This window comes from Triturus cristatus, chromosome 4_2 (genome assembly GCF_964204655.1).
Source record: "Triturus cristatus chromosome 4_2, aTriCri1.1, whole genome shotgun sequence".
In the NCBI taxonomy this organism is placed as follows: domain Eukaryota; kingdom Metazoa; phylum Chordata; class Amphibia; order Caudata; family Salamandridae; genus Triturus; species Triturus cristatus.
In genome coordinates, this window is record NC_140586.1 from 252,088,977 (window position 1) to 252,104,580 (window position 15,604).

The following is a 15,604-nucleotide window of genomic DNA, read 5'->3' on the forward strand; positions in this document are numbered from 1 at the left end:
AACGGCTTTACCATCAATTATTCCCACACTTCTGCAGAATAAAACAGTAGCCAAAAGGGGTGGGTGGGTGGTCCTACAGACACAAAATGAAAGGCCCAGAACAATGACCATGTGAAGTCAATGAAAGTCTTTACTTTTACATGGAAGTAAGCCGCAGTATTCCAGCCCAGATCAGATGGAATCCTGGGAATCCTACATCTCAGGCCTTTGGAAAAAAGAGATCCTGGAGAGGTGTGGCTTGTGTAGATCTCACCACCTCTTTCAAGCCCTGGATGCTCTACAAATGCCAATGGTAAACACAATTTCTTAAAAATTTACATGGGGGAATGGGTTTAGGGTTGAATGACACCCAGAGAAATAAAAAAAACTCCTTACATTTCAGAAAAGTAGGGATCCCAGATAAACGTGAATCCCAGCAGTTTCCATGTATCCTACTCGTTATCTTTAATCAGAATACACTTCAAATGTCAAACAATGGTTAAAGAAGCAAAGCAATATTCTCACAATTTTCGTGAGGGAGAGGGATAGCTGCCATATTTGAGCCCAGTCTGCTGGCAGCCAGAGAACACTACCAAATATGGGCACTTCAGAAAAATAGAGACCAGTGGCAATTCAGGAGGATGTGACTTTTGCGGATATCCCTTTTTTTTATACCCAGAATGCTCTTCAAGTATGGCTAAAAACAAAGGGGCATATCAGCAACAACCGGTGATAATTATCGCTGAGCGCAATTAGCGCTAGTATAATTATTGCCAGCTAGCATGGATTTTTATCGCTGAGATAGTGTGCTATTAGCAACGCTTATCTCAAAAGCGATAAAAATCCTAGCGCTAACTGCCAAACGTGAGCTTATCGCTGGAAACCCAGCGATAATCCGATGAAGTTTGGCGATAGCTTGCTGATAGGGCCTCACATACTTATCCATGATATCCACCTTCCATAGGTTGTCATGGCTAAGTCAGTTTTAAAGGAGGCGTAAGGAAAGTAGCGATAACAGAGGTCATTGCTACTTTTCTTGTCACTATGCTGCTTTGCGTGAGGCTTGATAATAGGAGAAATGTTGCTTAGCGACATTTCTCCCGTTATCCTGGGGAGGAACGCCCACTTTGCATCTCATTAGAGATGCAAAGATGGGCGTTAAGGGAAATGGTGATAAGGCAAGGTTTCACGCGATAGCGTGACCTTGCTGATAAGGCGATAAAATTATCGCCGCTTTTCGGCCGAAAACGGACGCAAAAGCGGCGATAATTTTTATCGCCTGCTTGTTGATATGCCCCAAACTTCTTTGTCAAATTTTGGTGCCATAAAACCATGAAATATGTAGCCAACAAATGCAATCCTAAGATTCTGTATACACATATTTAAAAAAAGGTATCAACACTGGATTCATATGGGTATTTTTTGCCCTTTGCTGACCCTTTTGATAAGTCCAGCAAAACATGTGAGCCACTGTCTTTATCATATGGAATCTGTGAATGTTGATCTTGGCACACTTCCAGCTGCCAAAATATTCTGTTGTTCACTGCTGTGTAATGTGAGTAATGAGTGATTGTGTACAATGTTTGATGTGTGCAGGACAGGAGAGGTTGTATGATGCACTCATGTCACAAATGATTAGGTTCTCTCAGGCCTCTACTTTTCACAAAAGGTGTGGTGATGGCAGTTTTTCCTGGGTCTCACGCAAAGGCCAAAAGGCATAAACATGTCACTTTTCAAATTTGAAATGACAAACACTAAATATAAACTTTTCAATGCAGAAATGCATTATTTGTGTGCTCATCTCCAACGTGGTACAGCCACCATACATGTGGTCTCATTACACTAAACTAATATATGGGATGGCCAGGTGGGGGTGCTAAGATTTCCAGATACAAGACCATGGTGTAGTGGACCTGCAAGTTCTCCAGTTATACAGAGGGGTAGGACTTGCCGGACTAAAAGAAGCCTGCGAGTCTTGTATACTCCGATGCAGCTCTACTTTTGCTGCCATTTCTGGGCCTGTGAATGAATTAATGAAATAACTATTATATAGCGCAATGTTCACTCCAAAGAGTATCTTGGCGCTGTATGCGGGAGGAGAAGGCACCTCCCTGAAGGAGTAAGAAAGCTGGCATAGTCTCAGAGATAGAAGTTATCTGGGATACCAAAAATCCAAGTTTTCAAAGACTTCCTGAATTTAAGTTCGGTTTGGATGTGTCTGAGTTGAGTTGGCAGGGAGTTCCATGATTTGGTCCCTATAGCTGCCAGGGTCTTTCCGCCTCTGGTTTTAAGTTTAAATTTGGGTATTTTTAATAGGTTCTCTGAAGATGAGCATAAAGTGCGTTGCGTGATGTATGGCTTTGTTCTGGCATTGAGGTATTCTGGTCCAGTATTGTTAGCTGTTTTATAAATGATGATGGTAAGAACCTTAAAAAGAATCCTCTTGTGGATGGGCAGCTAATGAACGGATTTTAGTGCTGTTGCAGAGGAGGAATCTCTAGGCAAATTGAGTACCAGCCTCGCCGCAACGTTCTGGACCACCTGTAGTCTCTGTAGGACTTTTTTGTTTGTTCCTGCATAGAGACTATTACAGTAGTCCAGACGGTATAGAAGCAAGGCTGCTACCACCGTCTTTTTAGCCGACGTTGGGAGTAGTTCAAAAACATTTCTGAGGGTTTTTATTACTTGAAAACAAGTACCTGCCACCGCAAGAGCTTGCTTGTGGAAGGATAGTGTATGATCAAATTGTATTCCCAGATTTTTTACAGTCTCCACTGTCGTCGGGGGTGGGGTGGGGCTGAATTTGATGGCTACCAATTATCTGGTCTGAAAACGTTTGTTTTGCCAAACCGCATAATCTCTGTTTTGGAACTACTACATTTCAAATGATTTAACTTCATCCAATCCATCACTGCAGTTAGACAGTGATCACATTTTTCTTCAGCCACTGTTGAATTTTTATCCAGGGTAAGGATCAGTTGAGTGTCATCAGCATAGGCGATGCACTCAACATCGTACGTATCCATCAAAAAAAGCAGTGGTGAGTAAAACAGGCATGAGATTGGCTTCTCTAGGGAGAGGGGCTCGAGTGAGGTGGCTCTGTGATGGCTGAGAGCCAAATGCCAGGCTGAACAGAAGCTCCCCCCCTCCATTGGGAAACAGTGGTGATTGCTGCTGTGGGTCTGTGCTCTATATGTGAGGTCTGTGTGTGGAGGAGTACTCGGGGTTGGAACGGCAATGTAGGAGTCTCCCATGGACCAACAGTGACTGTGGCATAAAAGGTGGAGGGAGTTGGTGCCACAAGGGAGGCGCAGGAGAGCACACCAGGTGAGTCCTTGTCTTTTGTCCCGCACGATGTGACAGTCAGACACCATAGGACCCAATGAGAAAAGTCTGGGACTGTACTGTGCAGGAAAAATATGCAGCCACAGGACCAGAGATCGAAGCACGGAAAGAAACCAAGGAACTTTTTTTTCACAGAAACCGCCTCCTCCAGGAACTTTTGGAATGGATGACAGAGAACGGCAGGGAGAGAGAGAAGTATCTATGACATAAGGTGAAGTGCTGATGAAGACGGCTGTGTAAGAGATGCAAGTTGCTAAACAGCAAATGGAGTCCAGAATGTCATTTATAGGGGGGGCGTTGGATTCTCTCATAAGCTGTATCTCCAAGACTGAAAGGGAGGCTGGAGGCTTGGACTGGAGAGTACCCGGGATGGAGATCAAGCTGTAGTAAGACAAGAACCTTTCCCAAAAGGGTCAACAGTTTGAAAACAATGCAATGGCTACTATTTTCTCATTTTAAACAAAGGTTGAACAACTCCAGAATCATTCATGAGAGGCATTTATCAGGGTTCTGGGGTTCTCAGCAGTATCTAAACACAAGAGTTCAACACCTGAGAAAGAGAGCTTTTTGAAAGCATTGGTCCTGTAGGGCACAAGGGTGGAAACTGTGAAACTGATCAAAGAATCTAATTTGTCTACCAAAAATCATTCTGGGATGAGAGCTGCTAATATTACTCTGCTAGCAGAGTTTGGGAACATGCATCAGAGAGAAACTGTGACCTAATTGGCAGCTAAGAATAGAGACATGCTGGCTAGAGGGGTCAAACATTCATATCTTTACGGATCTGAGACGTTCAGCCTCACCGAGGAGGTAAGATCTGAAGCTTTCAAAAAGGGACTGTGACTGTGGGAAAAGAAGCTACTGTGTGTTCCTCGGCACACTTGTGTGAGGCAGATGGTGAGGCAACATGTATTCCAGCACCAGTGCAGCCAGGAACTACTTAAACTCTGTCTCTGCAGCATGGTCCAGGGAGGTGCTCCCTGAGGAGATCTGACTTGGTGTCCACTGGTCTGATGCTTGCGGTGTGGTGGTTTGTCTCAGATGGACTGAAAGATCTTCTCACTTTAGGCAGAAGGATTAGAGATATATTTTTGGCCTTTTTTATTCTTGTAATACATGTTTGAGTTAACTGGGGTGTTGTATGCTGTACATTTGTGATTGTCTTCCCTACTCGCCCAATCTGAGTACATCTTTATGAGAATAATTTTCTGTGTGGCTAGCTTGCTGAATAGCAAATTGTAAAGTAAAGAAACTATACAAATAACTTATCTTTGTTGTACATTAAGTTGCTTTCAGAATTTTTCATGTATGTGGGAGTTTGCTGTTGCAGAGCCCATTGATGCTGCCTGTGTTATTCTGATAACAAACAAATGTAAATCTAAATTCTCCAGTTGCTGAAAACAGATGATCATTATCACTAGCGTGTGTCAGCTTACCTATGGAGCAGTATGTGAGGGGAAGGCTATGATCTAATCTCACAAGGTAGCTGAAAGGCCGAAGGAAGTAGAAGCCTAAAAGAGCCACAAGGGTTGCCAGGGCAATCCGTTCTCCGAACTAGGTATCAATTTTGGTCAACATCCGAGATGGGACATATCGTGGATTCGTGGGTAACACCCGGTCTGCTCGTTTTCTTACAAGCACCACCCAAAATGAATCCTGCTCTAGGATTACAGAAGAGCCCAGAACACTGTGTAGCAATCCTGCCAGGTTAGCATTGGTGCCCTGCTTGATGAGTTATGTGCTCAGGGATCATGTTCCTCTCACACTCTCTGCTAGCATCACTGACACCGAAGGAGTCGCCACATTCCCTCAGTACATCTCCCTCCATCTCTGTGCCTGGGATTCTGTTAATCAGGGCCATCTTCTTTGGCAGATAGGTAGCTAAAATAACCTACCTCCTAATGGGCTTTTCCCCTCCCATGTGGGGAGGGACAATTACCTCTCCTGGGAAGAAAAAACACTGTTTGCTGCTGTGTGGAGTCAGGCTCTGTGCCATGGGGCCTGATCCTCCAGTTAAGGTCACTGGTACAAGTGGGAAACAAGCTTGGACATTGTAACTGGACCACAAAGCCCTATTAGAAATCTTTTTCACTACACCGCCACAGGCTGCCTAAGTGGGTGGCATGAACTGGAGTAGAATTCCTACGATCTGCTCCCGAGAAAAATAGAAATGACTAAGCTTTACTGTAATAGGGGTAAACTAGCTTTAAATTACTTGGATAAACCTAAAGTTTGTCAGGTATATCAAGAGGGTCAAAGGGAAAAATATTTATTGACCACTAGATTTCTCATCCCCTTATTCTAAATGTCAAACAACAAAATACGAAAAACTAGGGTCAGGACTAAGAGCTCGTGACAAAGCTAGTGACTACTTCAGCAAATAAAAATAAATATGAATATGAATCGCATCAGCCACCTAGATAGTAACCATCATCATTTGGGATTGGGTGTCCTTTGCTGTAAACCCCATAGAAATCGGGGCAATAGCACCAATGGACAGCATCAGTATAAGATATAGTATCAACCAAAGTTCTCAATGATGTGATTTAGTTAGTACTGGTGGTGAAAAAAAGCAGTGCAATGAAAAAGTGAAAATCATTAAAATCATCTACTGGAACAGATGTGGTGCTTTATTGTTTCTGTTCAAGTGACGAAATAAAATAAAAACAGTGCGGGAGCTGTTTTGAAAGAATAACTGCTCAAGTCCAGTTAGAAAAAAGGGTCTACATGTTTCAGCCTATCGATCAGGCGGTGATCAGGCTTTCGTCAGGACCTATGAACTTCGCTACTGCTCTTTAATACTGTGCAATCCTCAAAGTGAAAACACAATAGATATGGAAATAATACAACCTACTTTGGTTGCGATTTCTATGGGGTTTACAGCAAAGGACATCCAATCCCAAATGATGATGGTTACTATCTAGGTGGCTGATGGGATTCATATTCATATTTATTTTTATTTGCTGAAGTAGTCACTAGCTTTGTCACGAGCTCTTAGTCCTGACCCTAGTTTTTCGTAAACTAGCTTTACTCAGGAGTGGCACGCCCCTCATCTCATTCTTCACTAGTGATCAGTTGTCTTTACCTGCCCCTGGTCTCCCAATCAGGGGAGTAACTTCCCAATTTGTCCCACATTCATCTGGAAAAATCTTGGGGTAATTTTTAACCACTAGGCATTTCATACATCCCGGGTCTCTAGTGGGCTTTCCTCCCTTGGGGGTCTGATTGGGAGGCTGTTAGGATGGAGTACCAACCCCGTCTCACTGGGCTCCCAGGGAGGTGGGGAAACACAGAGATCATTTTTGCCCTAAGGGAAGACCTGTTCTTGTTGTCCGAAGGGGGCACTTTGTCCATTTCTAACACATTGTAATGTGTTCAGTGGGCATTGACTACCCCTGGATGCATCCAAATCGGTGCCCAATGGGTTGAAGAAGCTTACTGGACAAGAGGAAGATATGAAATGGCAGGAGCTTATGCACCTTTAGCGTATGGAGCTGAATGTCCCAGGGCACATTTTAACTTAAGATTCTACTCATGTGTGGTAATTCATTTGAGAGGGGCTCTCCCCAGTTTTTTCCTATGGAAATAAAAATTCTCTGGACTCCAGAAAAAAACGAATTTGCGAAAAATCTACCCAGCACAGGAGGTAGTTGTCCTCTAAGTGTGAAAAAACAGGGAGAGGAAGTGGCCTAACTTCTAGATCGGTCGACCTCGAAGCTGAGGAACTGGTTTCAAGTCTCGGCAGGGACGCTCAGCACCCTGTGATTCTGGGCAAATCACTTTAATATCCTGTGCCTAACAAAAAATAATGTGTCCGTCTGTAATGCAACTGGTGCTCATGTAAAGCCCTCTGATATCTCTGGGTCAAGTTCGTGCTATATAACCTCCCCCCCTCCCACCCACCCCCCCCCCCAAAAAAACCAGCTTTCTTGCCAGTAGTTGAGACCAGTCAATTAAAATTACCTCTGATGAGCCCAGAAGATGCCAGGAAACATTTTGACTGAAACAGAGATCAGCCTCTGTGCCAAAGAGGCCACTCTCACTTTTATAATCCCAGTTGCCAAACAGGAGGATACTGGCTCAAGGACCATGGTCCTTTTACAATCCATGACCAGGAAACCTTCAGGAGATGCCCCACCGGGAGGGGGAGAGTCTTTCCTTTCCATTGATGCCTTTCCTGTGGAACTCGGCCAATGAGCAGTATCATTGTGCCAGAGCTGCCCTGCATGGTAGTGTTTTCAGAGTCAGCTGAGGTATCACAAGATTTCTGGTTGTGTCACCAATCCGAGTGATGTGGCCGCACTGGGCGCTGACCTGGGAAGGGTGGGCGCTGGCCTCAGGGGGGCACTGTATTTAGCAATAATTTATGATTTAAAAACATATGCTGCAGAGTTACTTGAGTATCCAGTTTTCAGGCAACAGTAAAATGTCAAGATAAGTCTTGTGACAATGTTCCTGCTAGAGAGAGAGATCGGAGTTTTGTCTAGTGGCAGTTTTCACTTGCCACAAAGTAGCGCAGTGGGTTAATATACCTGGTGCAAAGAACTCCTATTGTGCAGATCACACATCTGTATTTTATGTTGATCGCTGAGTGGATTACTGCTTTTGCCACAGAGATCCTTTTGTCACCGCAGTTCATAAGATACAACCCTGAGATAGTACAGTGACTGTTACGAACTGTAATCAAAGAGCTGCATGCAAACTGCATAAAATAGGTTAAGAGGTTATGCTTTATTCCCCCAGCCTCTCACAATGGTTCAGGTTTGCATCCAACCATGAGAAGGTAATGCAAATTTAGGGAAATCTGATTTTAAAGGGATTCATTTGGTCAGAAACAGAAAAAGGTGTTATTTATTGTTCTAATATGGATTTTACTACATTACAATGTTGAAATAACAGGCATTTAGATTATAGAAGTATATGTGGATTCATTCCCGTTTTAAATGCATTCAGAAGATATCCTTAGGAGAGTCAAAACAGGAAAAGGACATTAACCGTCTCTGCAGCCAGGTTTTCAATTGATGACTGTTCCACAAAGGCCTCATTACCAGCATTGGTTTTAAAAAAGGCATGTGAAACGTAAATAGCTATTTTTAAAAAACATTAATCGACAGTCATTTGTTTAAAATATCACGTGTTGCACTGTCCTCTTCAGAGAGTTCACTAGACATGCAAGAATCACACTCATGGTTTGAGAATATCCTAAGCACAGAGATCCTACCAAAAATGTAAAAAGTTGAAAAAACTAAGAAGAAACAGTAGTGAGTCGTGCGATATGCTTCTATATAAAACTTTTTGAATGTGCGAGCTGTCTACTCACGTTCAATACACCTGTAAACAGTGCACAGCCTTTAAAATAATTTTGTATTCTCTTTTGCAAACTGTGACATCACATTTGAAATGTGTAAACTAAAACAGTCTAAAATGTATAATGTAGATGAGCCGCCATTTTGCCGAGAACAGTTCTAGCACAACAAATGGCATTCAACAGTCACACAAAACATGTGCGTTCATACTGTAGACATAAACCAGTAGACGACGCTCAAAAAAGTCTAGATTATATTTGCAAATAAAATATTGTACTTACAAAATAAATAGTTATGCATGGAAACCTTACTATTATGCATGTCTACCAGTACATTATGCTTGCAAAGGAGTATGGTGTACCAGCAAACCAGCCGGTTATGCGTGGAAATAGTTAATCTTGCATATGAGTCAGCATCTAAGGTTTCAGAACAATGGTTTGTGTATTTAAGCGAATATATTATGCGCACAAAACAAGTGTGATCCTGTGCATGCATGAGCTGCTGTGTAACTCATTGAAGTCAGTATAGAGGCAAACACGTGACTGTTCATACAACCAATATATTGTGAGCGCAATCCAATACATTATACATTTAAATCCATATGTTACACTAGTGGACTACTGTGGTATACACGCAAGAAGTATGGTATGCAGTATGATATGCTTGCAAACCAAAATGCTAGGTGCATGAATCAATACATCATAGGCGCAAACCAATATACTATGTATACACACCACAACATTGTGCACACACCACTGCGTTACACATAATCATCAGTATTAGTTTACATACACCAATGTATGAAAAGGCCCGAAAAACGTGTTGTTGATATAAACCAGTATACGTGGAACATAAACCAAATAAAAAACGTAAAGCCCATACCTTAAACCAAATGCCTTGTTTTAGTTTTTTAATCACTACTCCTATAGTTATTTATTTATATCGGGTTTTGAATACTGCCTCCCTTTTGTGATTAAGCCCGAAACTTTCAGACAGTATTTTTGAACTTCAAGGGGCAGATTTATGAGCCCCTTGCGCCACTTTTGCGTCACTTTTAACATGGGAAAAGTGACGCAAAAGTGGTGCAAGGGGCTCATAAATCTGCCCCCAAGTGTATATGGAACTGTGATAATGAATGCAGTTTTATTGCGGAGACCAACTAGTGTTTTTTTTTTTTTATCATAGCCAGTGGGGCCGGGAGTATATGCTGTTTCATGTGCTGAATTATCTTAGTGGACTTTAGTCAAAACTATTTTAATGATTGTAGGAGATACGCCCTGGTGTCTCGATAAAAATGCATCAAGGTTCTTTTAGGGGGCTTGTTTGTCCCACATAGCATCAGTAACTGACTTAGTGGATATTATAGTTGTTTGGGGGCACAGTTTATATCTTTTATAATTTTTAGAGTTGGTTTTTGCTCTTGATAGATCTTTTCTATACGCGATCAGCATTGCACTTTGCACCTTAGGGGAACCGGTTCCTAACAGGGTCACGTGCTGCTATATTTATTGAAGGATTATGCCATGTACTGCTTTATCTTGAATGTGGTTTTTATAATGTGATGGTTTCTAATAACTTGAAACAAAAACATCTTATCACTCTTATGCCTTAGCACTCAAATCAATGTGCATTGTAGATAGACCAATGATTTACTTATGCATTAAACTGATACCACAAAGCAAAGGGATTGTATACAAACCAGCATAGTACAAGCAAACCAATGTAACTTCTGTGAACTAAGGCACTATGCACATCCACTATGTTTCGTACACAAGGCAATGCATTTGTGTATGTGAACTACTGTGGTTGATATAAACCTATATGGCTCCGATTACGAGATGGGTAGAGTGCTTCTCTCGGGTGGGATACCACTCTGCTTATGTTTAACCAGCCTGGTGGTCCCACACATGGATTTTCTGCAACGGTTGAGTGTGGGGAGTTAGAAGTAGAAGTAAGTTTATTGTTGATTAATTAAAATCTTACAATATACATTCATACAAAGCATGTTAAAAAATAAAAGTTTTGGAGTTTAGTGCCAGCTGAAAGGTGAGTGGCTGCATTGTGGAGACACAGCTCTCTTAGCTCAGAGCACACTGAGGATGAATGTCCGAGCACCGCAGGGCCTCGGCTCAGAGAAAAGAGGGGCAAGAAGTCAGCATGAGCCAAGACACTATGCCATGCCCCGGCATGGGTGCTGCTGATCAGGGCTCTTGAGTCAAAGCTAAGGTGACATGACATGAAGATGAAGAAACAATAGGCCGCTGTCTGGGGGTGCAGTGTTTGCAGGTCAGGTCACACCATGGCCTAAAGCCTGAAAACATTGGATCCACAGGATAAAGGACTGTGGGATTACTGGGAGTTTTTTAAGAAGGCTGCGGGTCACAGGATCGACGCAACAGGGAATCCTATTTTTCCAAACACCCGCCACTCAAATCAGCTTCTGAAATCAGAATGAAGAGACAAAAGTCACTGACTAATAACATCACTGATAAGGTTCTCACCACATGCAGTCCTCTGTGTTTTCAGGCTTCTTATAAATGTAGACGGACTCCCATTTATAAGGCTTCACCGGGTGGCCACTGTACTGCCAGAGCTCATAAAAGAAGTACATCAGCTTTCTGGCGGGTGGCAGAACTCGAGTCAGGTTGGCATAGTAGTCGCAGGACAGCCCAAAGCTTCCCGCCGAGATCAGCGGCACGCCTTTCTTTGCACCAAGTCTAATAAAAATAATCAAAAAATAGGTTAGAATTGCTGCTAGAACTGATGTAAGCAAGATGGTGATCACAAAAAGTGACATCACACCAAACAGAATTAAAATACAGATCCCTTTCTAGGGTTACAGTCTTGGGATAGATGCCATTTCTGTGGGAGATTGGTTTGATGAGGCATCAAGAGGTCTGAAAAGGTGCTAAATAATCAACTGAGTGATGGCATGAAGAATGATTGTGTAGCAGCAGGCTTCATTGTCAGTAATAGAATCCTATATGTGTCTGGTTAAAAATAAAAAAGGACAACCTTTCAGCCACCTTGACGTGATTTAAGGTATGTTCATTTACTTAAGGATGGAAGAAAATTTTCATCACTAGTGGGTATGTGGTTCAGGAGCTGATAGTTGAAAACTGTAAACTACAAAGAGTTCTGTTGGGTAGCACAATTCTTTGAGAATTGTGAAGAATGTTAAACATTCAGCATCAAAGAGTCAAGCAATAATCCCTTTAGAGAAAAGAAAGAGAGGGGTGGTTTTTTTTTTAAATATACACTTTTCCTCCTATCGACAAATGAGAAAACCCAGTTATCAAGTTGTTGTGAAAACAAATTTAAAAAAACACACACATGATACCTCAGACATGACACAATGGACTCTTTCTAAGTTGGCATATTCAGTGTCATATATCGAATCCTACATCTAGCAAAATCATGTTTTACTTTATGTTTGTATTAAAATTAGTTTTAAAGTGTGTCATTTGCTCTTCTTTTTTCAAACTTTTCTCAGGCAGAACCCCCCGAAACCCACCCTAATGTCAGTGGGGCTCCTTCATTTGCTGGCGCACTACTTAAAACTCATCCACAACTTTAACGCCCCAACCACTTTGAAATGTCACCAGCCGCCTCTTCCCATGTTGAGTGTCCTAGAGCTTGAGTACTGGCTTCAGGCGGATGAAGGCCAGGAGCTGCAACCAATGTCTCTACATGTAACATTCATATTCTCACAAATGACATCACATTTGCCATCACAAGTGATGTCAATGAAATCACATCTAACATCACATTCTGACATTGGAAATGGCATCACTGATGCAGTATAAAATTGCACTTTTCACATATTATAGAACATGATGATGGAACATTCAAAACACTTGCCAACTATTAGCCATCCACAGTGTGCAGTGCACTCTGGGAACAGGGACCAGCTTGCAACCAAGCTCTGAATCAGCTGTGCATGGCCACTTGTACGTGGGGGTATCTAGCAGCAGAGCATGGCCTGCAACCCTGTGCACGAGCCAGCTGCACACAGTGCCAGATTACCAAATAGGCAAAGTAGGCATCTGCCTATGGGCCACACTCCTTTTAGGGGCCCCACGACAACAGCTCAAAATAATATTGATTTGTTCTTGAAAGAAATTACAATCAAGCTTTCTAAAATTGTTTCCAAAAGATATTAAAAAAATTAATCAACTGAAAGAAACGAAAACTTTGCATTAAAGACTCTATGAAATAGGGACAATACTGTATTAAAATTGTTGGTTGGTAAGATTCAAAACATATTAGGAGATAATTTGCGAAGGGGGGGGGGGGATTTCGACTGCCTAAGGGCCTTAACTGGGTTTAATCTGGCACTGCCTGCACACAGGACACAGTATATCCTTTACAATACACCTCAGTACTTACGTGACCATTTGGTAGGTTGCATAGGAGCAGGTGGGGCCGAGGATTGCGCAGCCCAGCTGACCTGTACTCTGCGGGGGGAAAACAACACGAGTTTTAGCAAGATACTGCATTTGCTATTCACAAGGTACTTACAGGATTCACTGTTATTTTAAGACATTAGCCAATGTGCACTGTCCTCCCCTACAGTTCAGGAAGAAGATACGTAGTGGTAAGTAACAGGGAGTTTCTTTTTAGAGCGCTTTTAGGGTTTCATTTTTTTGTCCGGGGCAGGCATATCTCTGGATTCCATGCTACTAACACTAGGGTTTCTGTATCTTATATTTGTTCCACTGGATTCTCTAAACAGCATAGATCAATAACTTAATACCTCCTTAAAGTAATACTCTCCTAGTGCCTAAGGGGTGTCCAGTGCATACCTAGGAGGGTTGAGCTATACTAGATTTTGAGGATACGCACATGAGATATATTAAATTACAACTTGGACTTCCGGTTTCATGGTATTTGTTATTTTACCATTTCTGTCTGTATTTATCCATATTTATTTTTGGGCCATTATATTGGTATTTATCCATATTTATTTAATGTTCTGAGAATAAATGGAGTCGTAAAATGGTATATTTCCACATTTATTTAACTGATAAACATGCACTCATACTTTGATGCCTGTCGCGTTTTAGCAAATTAAGCAGGCAAATTTAACAAAACACTACTCCAGCAGGTAAATTAGCATTATATACAAATATATGTTAACATATACCTGTGTTTAAGGAAATCTCATCCTGTTTTAAATCCCCAATGTGTCTATCTGCTTAGCAGTTGGTCTTGCATTCATGAGGGTCAACAAGAAAAGGCACTCACAAGAAGTATCATTTTCTGAATTTTTCCATTTTTAAAAATAAATACAGACAGGAAATATATTGCTTTCTGTCTGTATTTGTCTGTAAAAAACAGTAAAAACGGAAAACAGGAAGCTTTACAATTCAACTCGAAGGACCTCTTTTAGATTGTAAGTGGTTATGTTGAAAATCTGGAATCAATTTCTCCTACACTGGACAGCCCTGCTGCAACACCTCTCGACTTTGCTCTGCATTGACGATTTCTTTTAGACTTGAATCCACATTCTCTCAAGCAGTCTTAGGGATACATGGCTGCAGGGCCAGCTTTAGCACTGGTGGCGCCCCGTGCAACAATCTTTTTGGACACCCCCATTACCTCTTCTTTGGATTCCCTCACTACCACCTGGCAAAATTGCCCCTCATCTCTTCATAGCCCCTCTCTCACATACATTTCATTTGTGTTAAAGGTGCGGTAAAGGCTGGCTATACTAACCCATTCGGCTATCCACAATAGATATAGATCTGTTCTTTGCAGCAGGCATATGAACCCTCTGCGCTATTTTATGGCCACTAGACAAAAATCAGATCTCTCTCTTTAGCAGGAACATTAATCACAAGAGTTATCTTTAATTTTTTTGTTACTGCCTGAAAGCTGGAGGAACATAGAACTCTGCAGCAGGTGTTTTTAAATGTAAGTTATGCTAAACACAGCACCCCCATGAGGTGAGTGTCCCCCCCTCCAGGTCAGCGCCCAGTGGAGCCTAAAGACGGCCCGCGTGGTTGTACAGTGTACGAACGGATAATGATGGCCTGGAGAGACTACCGAGGGCCTACCATAGTCCTATCTGCATGACGCAGCTCACGTGCAATACATTTCACCCGGCTAAAGGGTGGGGGGAGTGATACGGGGCTTATGTCATTGTACTGCCTACTCTACATGGTTGGATTGGTAGCGGGCACTCGGGAAATGGCCGAAGGGCCAGTAGCCGAGTTGCAGTTGTGGGCTGCTTTTTGTGGCAGCCTGGGGGGGTGTCTATGCTGTTAGGATTCCGCCAGCGGCCCAGTGGGTGCCTGAGTGGCCTTCCTAGAGGCAGATGGGTGGAGGTGTCCCTCCCTTTCTCTCGCTGGGCCAGCCCATTAATGTATGCTGATGGGGCAGGGGGGCTGAGCAGAAGTGGTATCACTTGCATTCATGTGTGGCTCAACAGTGGGAACTAATCTGTGATATGATTATACTGGGTTAAACGCCGCATTTTACCAGCAGTACGGTTTCTTTCTTACAATTTAATAAAGAGAAAATTAATAAAAAAAAGAGTGAGTCGGTGTTTGCCTTATGGTGAAATGTCCACAAATCCTGGTTATCAACATATTTCTCTCGCTAAAAAGCAACTCTCTCGCAAATGCAAACTTTACAAACCCTCTAAATATTATTCAAGCGAGGCTAGATATCCTGAAAAAACCTACCAGAAACTGCATCTATGCAGATGCACACTATGCTATTTATTATCACTTTTGATTGTCGGAAGAGGCCATAACACTAGAGGGGACGCTTGGAGTGAATCATGCTGCCACTCTCCTCACTCGTCAATGGTAATAAATAGCATGTTACCCTCTGTGCATGTCCCGAGTGGGACGGGTATGCTCAGACATGGGTTCCGCGCTCTCCATGCCACTGGAATCAAGCTATTCTGGCTGAAGAGGAGTGAAACCCCGAAACCGGTCCTAGGATGCTTGTTTCCAGTCCAGGGA

General features: G+C 42.4%; 1 protein-coding gene across 1 annotated transcript in view; it reads right to left on the minus strand.

The window, feature by feature from the left end:
• LOC146833580 (guanylyl cyclase C-like) overlaps positions 1 to 15,604 on the minus strand; it is a 619,755-nt gene that overhangs the window by 568,154 nt on the left and 35,997 nt on the right. Inside the window, exons 3-4 of the mRNA XM_085601439.1 lie at positions 13,020 to 13,087; positions 11,132 to 11,347 (exon numbers count right to left, since the gene is read on the minus strand). Coding sequence (XP_085457565.1) covers positions 11,132 to 11,347; positions 13,020 to 13,087 — 284 coding nt within the window. The remainder of the gene's footprint in view (positions 1 to 11,131; positions 11,348 to 13,019; positions 13,088 to 15,604) is intronic.